Source organism: Girardinichthys multiradiatus, chromosome 11 (assembly GCF_021462225.1).
Source record: "Girardinichthys multiradiatus isolate DD_20200921_A chromosome 11, DD_fGirMul_XY1, whole genome shotgun sequence".
NCBI classification, from domain to species: Eukaryota; Metazoa; Chordata; class Actinopteri; order Cyprinodontiformes; family Goodeidae; genus Girardinichthys; species Girardinichthys multiradiatus.
Window position 1 is genome coordinate 27599963 of NC_061804.1, and position 13483 is coordinate 27613445.

Here is a 13483-nt window from a genome sequence, read left to right on the forward strand (position 1 = left end):
CAAAGGTAAATGGCGGTCTGCCAAGTTCAATGCGGTCTTCTGAGCAGGTTCTGAAGTGTGGCGAGCTCTAAGCTGCTCAGTCAGACCACCAGCTTGCCAAAGCAGCAAGGCTCATATAATAATTGTTTTAATAGTTATTTTCGATCCAAATTGTAGAGCTTTGCTGAAACAGTACATCTTTGAGATTTTTGCAGTTGCATTTAAATTAAATAACAAAACAAATATTTTAAAGAAATGCCCAGACCAGATCAATCTTACCCTTGATACTGATCTGAGTGATAAGATTAGACATTTTTATAAAACTGATCCCCAGTCTGATATCTCCTTAATGCTTAGTAGTTTCGAAGTGCAGTAAAATACCACAATACATTTGATCATGAAAGCCTTATGTTTCTAAATATATATCTGACTTTATACATATAGACCTACAGTCCTTGGTAAACTCATGACTTGTTTTTATGTGAAGCAGTTGGCCAAAGGGCCAATCTGACACTAGCATGTTTGCTAGTTTTTATATGACTTGTTGATAATTGGGTTCGTAACATATTTTAGGAGGTTTCAAATGAATTGTGTGCAGACAAAACGTATCTAAATATCTATTCTCCTTGTTTATAAACTAAGTAGGTTGCTTTGAACGTTGTAAAATTTGTTGTCTAGTGATTCAGCTGCTCTCTGTACATCTCATCCCTAAAGTCTCCTTTGCTGTCTGGGAAAATCCAAAGGCAGCAGGTCACATGACCAAGATGGAAATGCCTTGATTGGGACAGAACATCACTAATAAAGAGCACATATATTTGAGCTTTTCCTCTCGCATTAAACTATATCCAACCAAGCTTAAACGTTGCATCTTTAATGCTGAATTGTGCTTGTGCTTTCTGCCCCAGGGCTTGTTGAACATGGCAGAAACTGGACAGCCATCGCCAAAATGGTGGGCACCAAAAGCGAGGCGCAGTGCAAGAACTTCTATTTCAATTACAAAAGACGTCACAACCTGGACAACCTGCTTCAGCAGCATAAGAAGGTAAACTCCCAGCTTTAGGCTTTCTCTCAAGGTCCGCTGCTGCTGTAACAGCCAACATGTGAATACAAAGTGGTAATCTCTGTCTGTTTCCCAGGATACCCGCAGAGCTCGTGCTGATACGTCTCAAGGGGAAGGCCAAGCCACGGCATCACCTGATGATGATGAGGACAATGCAGATGACAGTGAAGGTCAGACAGATGAATGATGGGATATGTGTGTTCTTTCTCTCATTCTCTTACACACACACACGCACTCTTTCATGTTGCCACAGTCTTTCCTTCTGTTTATCAGAGGTCCAAGGGCAGTTGGGATAAAAGCTCCACAGGTTTGGTTTTGGCTAACATCTCTTGACTCTATTTTGACTTTATTCGTTGCGCAGCTAGGGCTCAGCCTGTTCAAAAAAAAAAAGTCCGATAACAGAAACGGGTCAGAGAGTTTATCTCGAGTGCAGTTCTAACATTAGAAGTCTGTCATTTAAAGCAGATGGATCACACAGAGGCAGAAGTGTACTCGCACAAGTCAGGATGTTGAAATAAGGAGCATCTCTAACTGTAGTTTTGCACATTTAATGCATCTGCTGTTATCACTATGGCAACAGCTGCAGCAGTGGAGAACATGCAGGCCAACAGTGGTGGGCAGATATCTTGAACAGGCGTTTTCTCTCAAAGATCATATTTTATTGCCTGAATCATGACCTCCGTCTTGTTGGACCTGCTATGAAAACGTGTCAAAGGAGCTGATATCTATTCTTACAATATTTAAAGGATTCAATTAAAGGAAGCCTCTATTATTCCAACAGTAATTATCATCGGCATAAGAGCAGATCCATTCTATCGACAGAACAATAAAGTCGATAAGGTGCCTGGATTTCATTGGGGAAAGAAATATGACTGTACTGTCTGACAGATGGTTATAGAAATGTGCAACTTAACTGAGATTCAGTAATTCATCTTATTCTTTCTCAGGCGGTGACAACAGCTCCGATACAGAAAGTGCGCCTTCACCCTCTCAGACCGACTCCTCAAAATCAGTAGACTCAAAGAGACCAGAGAGTGCCACTGATGAAGCTCCATGCACAGACCAGGACAAAGGTCAGGCCAGCAATGGAAAGTCTCCGGAGCCCTCATACAGGGAGCTTCGTGTCAAGGAAGAAAAGAGCCCAGAGAGTGAGAGCGGATCTCAGGAAGAAAAAGTCAAGATTTCTTCTTTTCCTGGCCCCGTGCATCCCAAAACCGAACCTCAGGATGTGGACATGAAGACCGGAGAGGTTCAAGTCAAGTTGGAGCCTGAGATCAAGGAGAAAGGTGAAAGGGGAGATTTCTGCGATAGACAGCAAGAGCTCCACTCGGATAATGACTCAAGCGCCACCTGCAGTGCTGATGAGGATGTGGAAGCTGAGCCTGATAGGCAGAGGTGAGTCTCCAGAATGTCTTTATACTTGGAATATAATTGTTCTGTATAAAAACAGTACTGTAGCACAATTTGAAGTCTTACACATTTTGTTTGGCTATCTCTGCAGAATATACCCTATGGAAAAACCATCACTGCTCAACCCTCCAGGCTCGGTGCTTGTGTCCTCCCCAAAGCCAGCCCAACTCAACATCCAGCAGCTGCAGCACAGGGCTGCTGCCATCCCTCCTATGGTTAGTTTCAACTTTATTTATTTGGACTGGCACAGATGAATGCAGTTGTAACACACTGGAAATCTGGAAGCTGGTACTCAGCAAACTAGTTGGCCCCAACCAGCTGTTTAAATGATTACATTGTATAAACAATCTTTATAGTTTATTAAGCCTTCTGCATTACTTTTTTATGTATGGTTCCCAGAGTTAATTTTTCCTGCTGTATTAATCTAGGTGCCTGGTCCTTATGGCCCAGGCAGCATATCCATCAGTGGTTTAACCATGCTTCAGCACCAGATCAAAGCAGTGCATGACTCAGCACACCAGGAAGACAAGCAGCGTCAGGATCAGGGAGACATGGAACGTAGACCCCCTTTCAGCACCCGCAGCCCTACAATACTGGACAGAGACGGTATGAGAACAGCCAATCTTCATAGATGCCTTTTTCTTTTCATAGCCCATCTTTAGTTTCTTTACACCTATTGTGTTGCCAGATTGTTCTTGTGTAGACAAACAGGGTTTCTGTGCAGGAAGAGCTTGCTTAAGTATGCAGTTTAAGTATTTTTCCTGGTCTGGATTAGTATAGAAAAAGAAAACCGAGTATGGAAAACTATTTGTATTTGCATTTATTCCCTGTTCCACACATCCACCTCTCAATCTGTCCTTCTGTTCATCTTCTGTCCATCTACTTTCAATCATCTCAATTCCTCCCTCTGCCGATCATTGTTCCATCATCTCATCATGCATTTGTTTGTCCATTGTTTGTACTCATCCATCCATCCATCCCTCCATCCCATATGAATTCTTTTCATTGTAAATTTATAGTGCACTTTGGTTTTAAACGTTACAGATTTTAGCATAAAGGACTGAGAATTCTGCAAATTTGAGTCTGATTAACATGGAAATTTGGCCTGGGAAATGTGTTAGAACCCCAGACAGTAAAAGAGGGCAACGGTTTCAGCAGTCATGTAGTTCAGCAGAGCATTTTGGTGATCCTGTGTACAATCTAATTAAACTGAGCAGAAGTCTGGGCTAATGATCCTCATGATGTGACTGTGGTTGAAGCTGCTGTTTTTCGGAGCAGACTGCTTTGTTCTCCTGGGTGGTCAGACATCTTTTAGTAAGGGAGTGAGAGAGAGCTGTGACATCATGTCTTTGACTCTGAAAAGCTTTTAGCACCCTGAAGCCAAAGTGCTGTGAAGAGCAGAGCAGTCTGTGAGCTGCTCTGCTTTGACAACTACATAGTACAGACGTTTTAGCAAGTGTGTGTCTAGGTGGGGGTGTTATTTACACAGGTCCATGCAGTCTGGGTCGGCATTAAAGCTTCTGCTTTAATGGCCATTAGTCCCCATTTGTCCTTATACCTGTGCACATGACATGATCCTGGCTCTGGACCAGGAGGACTAGAGACTCTCTCCTAAGAGGCTGAGCAAGGCTTTACCTCAGCCTGACCCCCATGTTCCCAATTCCTCCTCTTACAGTGTGCAACCAGGTAAAAGAAGTGCGCATCTTCACCTCATCTTCCACGTCGACATTCGTCATGATTTTGGTGATTAATTGAAAAAATATACCTGGAGCCGGGATCTGGACTCATGTAATATTTTTACTCCTGATGCAAGCTGAAGTTAGCAGTTACTCTAAACCAGTCTTCCACAAGTCAGTTTGAATTTCCTCCGTTTACCAGCATCCTCTATTTACTCTGAACAAAATGTATGTGCATGTAAACACTGTTTCACTGACAAATGGAATATATCTACCACCTCTGGCAGGGATCCATGACTTTATTCTGTAGGCTTTTTTATGTAGTCATTGCTTATGTTTCACTTTGGGATGAATAGTAAAAGCATCCCTCAGCCGGTATTGGTCAACTGTGTGACTTCTGACACACACGACACATGAACTTTATTTTTTCATTACCGCATGAATATGTGTGGTTTAGTTGTATGAAATCTATTGTGACTAGCACAGCTTGAAATAAGAGTTATTTTAGAGTAAGGATAACCAAAAGAATCTAAAGTTTTGTTGATTCAAATAAAGATTTTTAGAGATGCACCAATCAGAATGTTTGGGGCAGTTACCAAGCTTTAGCACAACAGCCATTATAGAGTTCAAAAATATTCATACCCCATGGCAGATTTATGTTTAAAGTAATCTTTTAATTTTACCAACATGTTTCCTCCAACTAAAAAAATAGTAGTTTTTGGAGTTTCCCCAGCCAGAGTCCAGACTTGAATCTGTGGAGGGAGCTAAAAATTAGGGTGATGGCAAGGAGGCCTTCAAACGACTTGGAGCTAATCATCAAAGAAAATCTTTAAAATACTGATGCAAACATGCAAAAAGCTGTTCAGCAATTTTAAGAAGCATTTCATTGCCACACTGCCAATAAAGGCTGTTTGTTAATTATTTACAAAGGTATGAATAATTTACAACGTGGCCTTTTTTGTTTGGAAGTAAATAAAAACTACCCTTTTTTAATTTTATGTTTTTGTTATTTAGTAATCCCCTTTGTCTGCTGTCTATCTGAAGATGCATTTGGAATATTGAATCATAAACAAACTTCTTGCATTAATGAAAATAACTTAAAATCTATATCTGCCAGTGATATAAATGCCTTTGGGCTATACTGCATGGCAAGTGAATGACTCATGAACTGGAGGACTATTACTGAAGTAGCAGCTGACCTGCTGATATCGACCTTTTCTTTAGAAATTCATTATTTGTTGCACCGTGTGTGTGGGAGAGCAGTTGGTTTAAAACAGTGTTTGGCTGTTTTTTAAAACGAAGACAAAATGATTATGGAGTTCACATTCACATGTAAATCATTACTATTGGATTTTCAATGGCTGCCAACATCTCCAAATCCAGCATTTTCCATTACAGACACAGGTTGAAAGCTGAAAAGTTTTAAACGGAGCATCTTTCCTGTAATTCAGCCTTCCTGTTTTCTGGTGGATGTCTAGCCCTCTCTTGCAGCTGAAAGAAGCCAGGTATGTCACAACATGTCGTAGAAGTGACATCTTCTTGCATCTCCGTGCTTCCCTTTACTTTATTTTTAAAACGCCTCGCTGAAAGCAGCTAACGCTCAGTAACAACCTGTTATCTGTGTGACCTGGATTCTCTTAGGCATGGTTCATTCACTTATCCTAAAATCATTGGATTTTATTTCCCTCAAAATGAGTAGGAAATCAGTGTGTTCAGGTTTTTATCCAGATTAATTATGGTGATATTTTTGTTTTAATTGTACTGAAACAGTGAACGGGTCCACAGGGTTTTGATAATGCAAGACGAAGTGTTTGTATGTTTCATCAAAAGCAGTGGGATCTGAATAATAACTAGTACATGTTTTAGGCTCATCTGTCTCAATCTTTAGATTTCTCTTGAATATGTTAATGTTTGACATGTTTTCCCAGGTCTGTTGTTCTTTCTGCTGACTGACTGTACGTTATTAACCAGCTCCCTGCAGCAGGGCTTTATACATTTGTTATAGAGGGACTTGTTTTCTCATCTGTGAGCCGACAGGATTATGATGTCTGTGCCCGCTGGAGGAACTCTCGCAGCCATTTGCATTTTTTATTTTGCAGGGTGCAGAACACGAGGTGCTCTCTCTGCAGGGAGGCTGCTCAGTCTGTGTCGCTGGGTATCTGCAGTTTGTTATCAACTATTCTGTTTGCTCTGCTTTCCCAGGGTACATTAAAGCAGACGGGGAGCATGAGCCAAAGTTACCTCAGTATGAAGAGAGGCCATTAAACTTCAAGGCTTACCTCACCACTCAAGAGTGCTATCAGAATGACTCTGAATATTTGATCCTGTAGGCTTTCCTGTGAAGTGAGGGGTTTTGGAGCTTAGTGAGCAGAAGATGTTCAAAAAGGTTTAAGTGATTTCCTATGTAGCATGGGATTTCATTTATTCATTTTCAGTCTCATCCATCTGTTTTTGTTTCCATCCATTCATCCTTCTTCCCTTTTTTCATCCCTCCATCCATCATTTTGTCCACTCTCACTTTACCAAAAAAGGAGATCAATGATCAGCACTCAATTAGTTTTATTAATTTAGCTTTATAAGGGAGACAGTTTCCAGCATCAAACATGTGTTGCTGAGCTGAGCTGAGCCAAACTTCTGCCAACAAAGTATACCCCCTTCCTATATAAACCACATGTAGCCTGGCCCCCTTCTAGGAAGAGCAGAATTGAGAATTAAGTTAATTCTCACCCAGACGTCTCGACTCCTCTGTATGTTCCCTTTATCATGTATTCCACAGCAGGGGATCCAGCAAGAGGAAGCAGGAAGGGAAGTGAAGCGCCTTTTGTCAGGCCAGGCAGTGTCTCACCTCAATTAGCACAAAAGGCACTTTCAAAATTTTCCATTACAGGACTATTTAATATTAAGTCTAGAAGAGTTTGGAATATTGCAATTAGGAATGTGTACAAACCTCATAAAAATCTTTCTCTTGCAATACTATCTGTTGTTAAGTTTCCTTTTTTATTTCTCATTTTCCTTCCAGTCCTTCACCCCACCCCCAACCAGCTGGTCCAGAGTTTGAACGATGGAGTCCGTCTGGCATTCAACAGACACAGTCGGCCTTCCAACATTCCCTCTCCTCCTCCGCTCATTCCAACCAACAAGCCCACAGACAAGCCCTCGTTCATCCAAGGAGGCTCCATCTCCCAGGTAGGTCACCCAGATCTCTCAGTGGAGCCTCAGGCACAGTTTAAATACACTCATCTCTTACAAATCCAATTTTATTTTAAGCACTTGTTCAGTTTATGATTAGAGCCTTAATTGATACTGCATAAAGTACAATATTCTCATTTAATTTGTGTTCTTGGTAGGTTTTTTACCACGAGAGATAGCTGATACCATGTCAGTGATAAGGAGCTATAAGATGACCAGTATCACTTGACACTACTTTATTGTTAACAACACAGTGGCCTGAACATGAGATCGAGTCTTTGTCCTCTTTCTTATCCAGGGAACCCCTGGCACCTACTTGCCCTCCCATACCATCTATGGACCAGAGGGGACTAAGAGCTCTGTGGGCTCCATCTCTCTAGGGCTGCCTCGGCAGATGGATCCAAACAAGCCTGGTAGGTCCAAAGATTGTCATGATTACACAAAAATATCAACACTGAGAACTAAATTAGCAATAAAAACAAAAAACCTGTCTCAGTAAACTAACATCAGACACAGATGAGATGGTTTTAAGTTTTGAATAAACTATCTTTTTTTATTGCTTGGAGGATACTTTGGAAGCTGCAGTACAAGCCTGCTATGGTTATATTTCTTTTCTAGCAGTCTGTGGGAACAAGCAAAAATGGAAATTAGAAAAAAAAAACATTTTAATCTGAGATTACATCTACAGAAAATACATTTCAGTGCAAAAAATCATACATTTTTCTGGAATAAAAGAAAACATTTCCTAAATACCAAGAACCTGACAGTGCCATGGAAATGTAGCAGTTTTTGTCTGAATGTAGTGCTTGGTCTTTGACTTGTTATACGTTGATTTTAGCATTTGACCAGTCCATTTGATCAGTACCGTTTTTTGATTTACTCTCTTAATGCAAACTCTTTCAAAAATAAAAAATGGACAATTTCACTACATGTTGGTCTCTAGACAGCTTCAGGTTGAATTGCATCTGTGAGTCTTTAAATAAGGTTAATCTGGTTAAAATGTCAAAGTTGATCTAAGTTAGCCTAGATGACAAAACTGTCTCTTTATCACACCTCAGAAATCGGATGCCAACTTTAACATTATCCTGTTTCATGATTTGTGGAACCTGTAGCCAACAAGATCCGACTAACATTCGAGCAGTTTAGAGGTTAATATTTTGTTCTCCGATGGTCAGAAGGTTATAAAAGTGCAGAAGAAAAATAAAGAAATTTTAATCTGGAAACATGGAAATTTGAAGGAAAGAATTGGAACGTAGGAACCCTGTATTCACATGATAAAATGTGCTTTTGGTAGTTTCAGTACTTTATCTGCATCTTCTCCTTTGTTACTCAGCAGGGCCTGCAGTTTCCTCCATCCAGGACAGCAGAGGCAACCCAGCAAAGCTTGGTGAAGGCCTGGCGTTCAGAGGATCAATCACTCAGGTAATGGATTATTTAAGAGATGTTGTTTTTTCTTACTGTTTTATAACACTCTTTGATTTGATTCACTATGTGTTGGTTGCCATTGATGTAACATTGTTTTGCTTTTCAATGAAACAGGGCACTCCAGCCCTGTCCCAGGGTAGCATAGCTGCTGACCTCCTGAAAGGCACAATCACAAAGCTGGCTACAGAGGACCTGGGCAGCCCAGATAAAGCCAGGGGGGAGCAGCTGGCTAAAGTCATTTATGAAGGCAAGAGTGGTCACATCCTCTCCTATGATGGTATGTACCTTTTTATTATTATTGAAGTGCCTAATTGCTGTATTTCTTTACCAAGCTTTAAAGCTGGATTTCTTTGTGTCTATTAGGTATAAAGAACCCCAGGGAAAACACCAGAAGCCCCAGAACAGGTCATGAACTAAAACGCACCCATGACATGATGGAGGGACCCATGGGAAGAGCACACCATGGCAGAGAGGGAGCTCCATTCGAGGGTACTTTTTTTGTGTCACTGAGTTTCCTACAGTTCAATGGAAAAATACCTTTTACAGTTCATCACGTTACAGCTGCAAACTTCAATGCCTTTTATTGGGATTTTATGTGATAGACCAACACAAAGTAGCACATAATAGCAAAGTGAAATGTAAAATAAACATGTTTTTAAAAGCTTTTGAGAGGTATGGTTTTCAGGCCCCTTTAATCTGTTACCTTTTAAAAAACAAAAACAAAGCAGATATTCCCAGGTGGGTATTTCATGAATCACCACAAAGAAGATCTTTGCAAATTCAATTTCTTTATAAAGCACGCTTGAAAAAGAGCAAGTTTCCCCCCAAAGTACTGTACAAAAAGATAAATAAGAGACTAAACTGAGACATAAAGCAGATATTAAAACTTAAAATGGAACAGAGAGATTAAAAAAAGGAGCATGTCAACTCACACAAGGCTGAAAACTATTGAAAAAATTTGTTTTCTAAGATTCATCTAAGATTTAAAGAAAATGTATTGCAAAGGATGCAAACCAAAACAGAGAAAGCCTGATCTCTTAAGTTTCCACCTAGTTTTTAGGACAATATAAAAGCAGCTGGTTGGCTGAAAAAGGCCAAAAAAATGAAGATCTGGCTGGAGGGAATCAGAGAGGTACAGAGGAGCAAGACCATTTAGGTATTTGTAAACCGAAATAGTATTGCTTTATTGAACAGTGGCAAGAAGAAACCAGCATGAAGTCCTAGTTGCAGTTTCCCACAAGCCGTGTAGACAACACAGCAAACATGTTTAAAAAAAAAGTGCTCTGGTCAGGTGAGACCACAACACTTTTTCAGCCTGCTCGTAAAGTACTGCATGCAGTGGTAACAGTGCACATCACAGTGATCACCACATCCCCACAGTAAAACATGGTGTTGGCAGTATTATAGTGTGGGATCCTTTTCTGCAGCAGGGAGAGGAAAGCTGGTCAGAGCTGATGGTAAGATGGATGAAGCCAAATATAGGGCTCGAGACTGGGGTGGAGATTCCCCTTTCAGCAGGACAGCGTCCCATAAACATTTAGCCAGAATTACAATTGAACAGTTCAGATCATAGCTCAGTAATGTTTTGGAATGACCCAGTCAAAGTCTAGGCCTATATCCAATGAATCAGCCAACCCTTGAAGACTCTCAGCTGTAACTGCATAAAAGGTGATTCTATAAAGTATTGCCTCAGAGGATGAACACGAATGTACTGCACAGATTTTTATTTGTAAAAAAAACTGTGAACAATGATTCCTTTTACTTTCACAATTTGCACTACTTTATTAGTCCATCACTTAAAATCCCAATAAATACACTGGAGCGTATGGCTGTAATGAAACAAAATGCAAAAAAGTTCAAGGGGTATTAATAGCATTTCAAGTTACTGTTAATCTGTCCTGGATTGTATTTTTTTTATTAGAATGAGTAATATTTTCACCTTTGTTCCTAGGCTTGATTAGTAGAGCTCTTCCTAGAGAAGGGCATCATGGAGACTCCAAGGAACGACCACTGATCACTGGATCCATTATGCAAGGTGGATAACTGTATATCTTGTCACATTTGTAGTTTGTCATGTCAAAAATTAAGCAAGACTGAAGTACTTTTTTCACTTGTTTTTTTCAGGGACACCAAGAACTACTGCTGATGTTTATGAGGATGCTGTGAAGTACGGGAAGCTAATAAAAACGGAAAGCCGAACATTTGAAGAGGCTATTGGCAAAGGCAAGCCCTATGAAGGAGTAAATACTATCAAAGAGAGGGGACGCTCCATTCATGAAATCCCCAGACAGGACCAACCTGGGCAGGATATGCGCAAGACCCCAGACCTGGCTGACAGGAGGGTCATGGAGGGCTCCATCTCTCAGGTTTGTGGACAACATCAATTCCAATTTGAAGACCTTTTAGGTTAACTTTTGTTTTGTCACTTACTGTTACTTATACTCCAGTATATGCACTCTGCTGTTGGTTGTGGCTTCTTTATCATGAATTACTGCATCAATGCAGCGTGGCATTGAGGCAATCAGCCTGAGGTTTGCCTGGGGTGTTGAGGAAGCTCACTTTCATCTACATTGATGGGTCTCGTGTCTTGATAAAAAAAAAAAACCAAAGATCTTGGGGGTTTTGGTCTCTTTAAAAACGGGAACATTTATTTTCCCCCAATAAGAGGACTTAGGGCCACTGCAGCAGTCTGCTCCTTTTTGCCCAGGTTAGATGCTTCTCATATTGTCTCTGGTGTAGGCGTGGCTAAATACAAGGACTGTGTAAGTTGTAGCCCATCTGTTGAATACAATACAATACATCTCTCCCAGACTCTTAAATGGGCACATTCGAGGCTGCGGTTATTTCTGCCGCTTCTACACCATTATCTGCCACAGTTTTTACCTTCACCCAACTTTATATTGATATTCTCATGACCTCCTATTAATAGGAATGTTCCTTGTGGCCTACCTTCCCTGCAGAACATGTCCAGACTATCTGCTGGACAACTAAGTCATAGGTCTTCTCCCCATAATCGAGCGAGCATAGTCATCAAAGCTAACAAGTTAAAACTTGAAAATCACTCTGTGTGTAACCAGTGTTCGTAACTGGCTGATATGGAAGTATAGTACCTGTAGTATAGTAAATTGACACATTTATTATGTTAATATAAACGCATGATTCATTCTGTTTGAAACTGTATCCTCTCCTCAACAGAATTACTCTCTGGGCCAGTCGACCATCAAGCACAATGTCAAATCCCTAATCACCAGCCCCGGCAAGCTTCCCCACAGCATGCCTCAGCTGGAAACCATGGAGCGAGCCAAGTACGAGGAGGGCAAAGCGGTGCGGCATTCTGTGGTTAACAGCACTGCTTCTGTCCTGCGCTCCACGCACCAGGAGGCCAGCAAATCCCAGCATAGCCCGAGTATGTATGAAGACGCCGGTGCTCGCAGGACCCCGGTGACCTACAGCACCAATCCCGTTTCCAGAGGGTCCCCGATGCTAGGACGGGCCTCTGAAGGTATGCTTCATAATCATTTTATTCACAAGAGTTTAGTAGGTTAATTGCTTTACACCATAAAGGATGTGATTACAGCATAGGAGAAAACTGAATTAAACTTTTTTTGCCCAATCATATTCTGTTTTGGAATAAGTATATTAGGTGCAAAACACTATGTTTACTCATGCTTTGTGCATTCAGTGACCTTTTACTCTAGATTTAATTGTTTCTCTTACATGATATATGAAAATGTTGCATCAACTCATTCTGAGCCATGTGTTTGTCTCTGTGAAGGTGGCATGTGCTCTGCCAAATCTGCGTCACATGACCGGAAGAGTTCCATGACCCCGACGCAGAGGGACAGCATCCCATCCAAGTCCCCTGTGTCAGTAGGCGATCCTGTAGCTTCCCACAGCCCTTTTGACCCCCACCACAGGCCTGTGGTTCCTGGAGAGGTGTATCAAACCCACTTGCCCCCACACCTGGACCCTACCCTGGCCTTTCGCCACAGAGGGCTGGATCCTGGTACGGTGTTTAAACCGTTCATTTTTTCCACTTTAGCTATAAATACATGAATCTGAGCAAAGTGACGAAAGCAGATCAAGTCATGAAATTCATAGGCATCCAGTTTACAGGATCTCTTTCAGTGATTGACGTCAGTGATATCAGTATCAGTGAGCCTTCTGTTTATATTCATTTTTCTGTTTTCTCTTCATGTCCCCTGCTGCAGCGTTCATGTTCCCTAGGCAGCCCTCGCCAACGGGCTACCATAACACCTACCAGTTGTACACCATGGAGAACACGCGGCAGACCATCCTCAACGACTATATCACCTCGCAGCAGATGCATGGCATCCCTCGGCCTGACATGGCCAGAGGGCTGTCTCCACGGGAACAACCTGTTGCTATCTCTTATCCGGCCCCCCCTCGAGGTATGTCCTGTGGCAGGCTCTCTCCCATCTGCTACAACAGGCAGGGACTGTAGTATGCAGACTGTGTGCTTGTGAAGTAGTGGCTACCTTTTGCAGACGCCCAGAAGCAAATGACCTTTACAAATCTACAAATTCAGCTGATTTGCTCTTTAAATTGGGGCTGCAACTCATTTGGCTAGTTCTGAATTTATTAATCGGATGTAGTCATCTAAATCTCCATTTGCTGAGTGGTTGCCTCTTACAAGATAACCACTATTCCACCCTGTTTGCAGCCTTGTTGCTTATTGATCAAACTGTATTTGGGATGAAGGTGATGGGTTACAGTTAAGTGT

General features: G+C 41.4%; 1 protein-coding gene across 4 annotated transcripts in view; it reads left to right on the forward strand.

The window, feature by feature from the left end:
• Nucleotides 1–13483, forward strand: part of ncor1 (nuclear receptor corepressor 1) — a 72059-nt gene that overhangs the window by 47826 nt on the left and 10750 nt on the right. For 3 of the 4 annotated variants that reach the window (XM_047379339.1, XM_047379338.1, XM_047379336.1), the window contains 15 exons: nucleotides 885–1021; nucleotides 1116–1209; nucleotides 1987–2434; nucleotides 2541–2664; nucleotides 2878–3055; nucleotides 7145–7311; nucleotides 7613–7727; nucleotides 8648–8736; nucleotides 8854–9016; nucleotides 9103–9228; nucleotides 10691–10774; nucleotides 10864–11105; nucleotides 11935–12241; nucleotides 12515–12745; nucleotides 12951–13151. In XM_047379339.1, the coding sequence (XP_047235295.1) occupies nucleotides 885–1021; nucleotides 1116–1209; nucleotides 1987–2434; nucleotides 2541–2664; nucleotides 2878–3055; nucleotides 7145–7311; nucleotides 7613–7727; nucleotides 8648–8736; nucleotides 8854–9016; nucleotides 9103–9228; nucleotides 10691–10774; nucleotides 10864–11105; nucleotides 11935–12241; nucleotides 12515–12745; nucleotides 12951–13151 (2706 nt within the window). The remainder of the gene's footprint in view (nucleotides 1–884; nucleotides 1022–1115; nucleotides 1210–1986; nucleotides 2435–2540; nucleotides 2665–2877; nucleotides 3056–7144; nucleotides 7312–7612; nucleotides 7728–8647; nucleotides 8737–8853; nucleotides 9017–9102; nucleotides 9229–10690; nucleotides 10775–10863; nucleotides 11106–11934; nucleotides 12242–12514; nucleotides 12746–12950; nucleotides 13152–13483) is intronic. The other variant, XM_047379337.1, reaches the window with a different exon arrangement.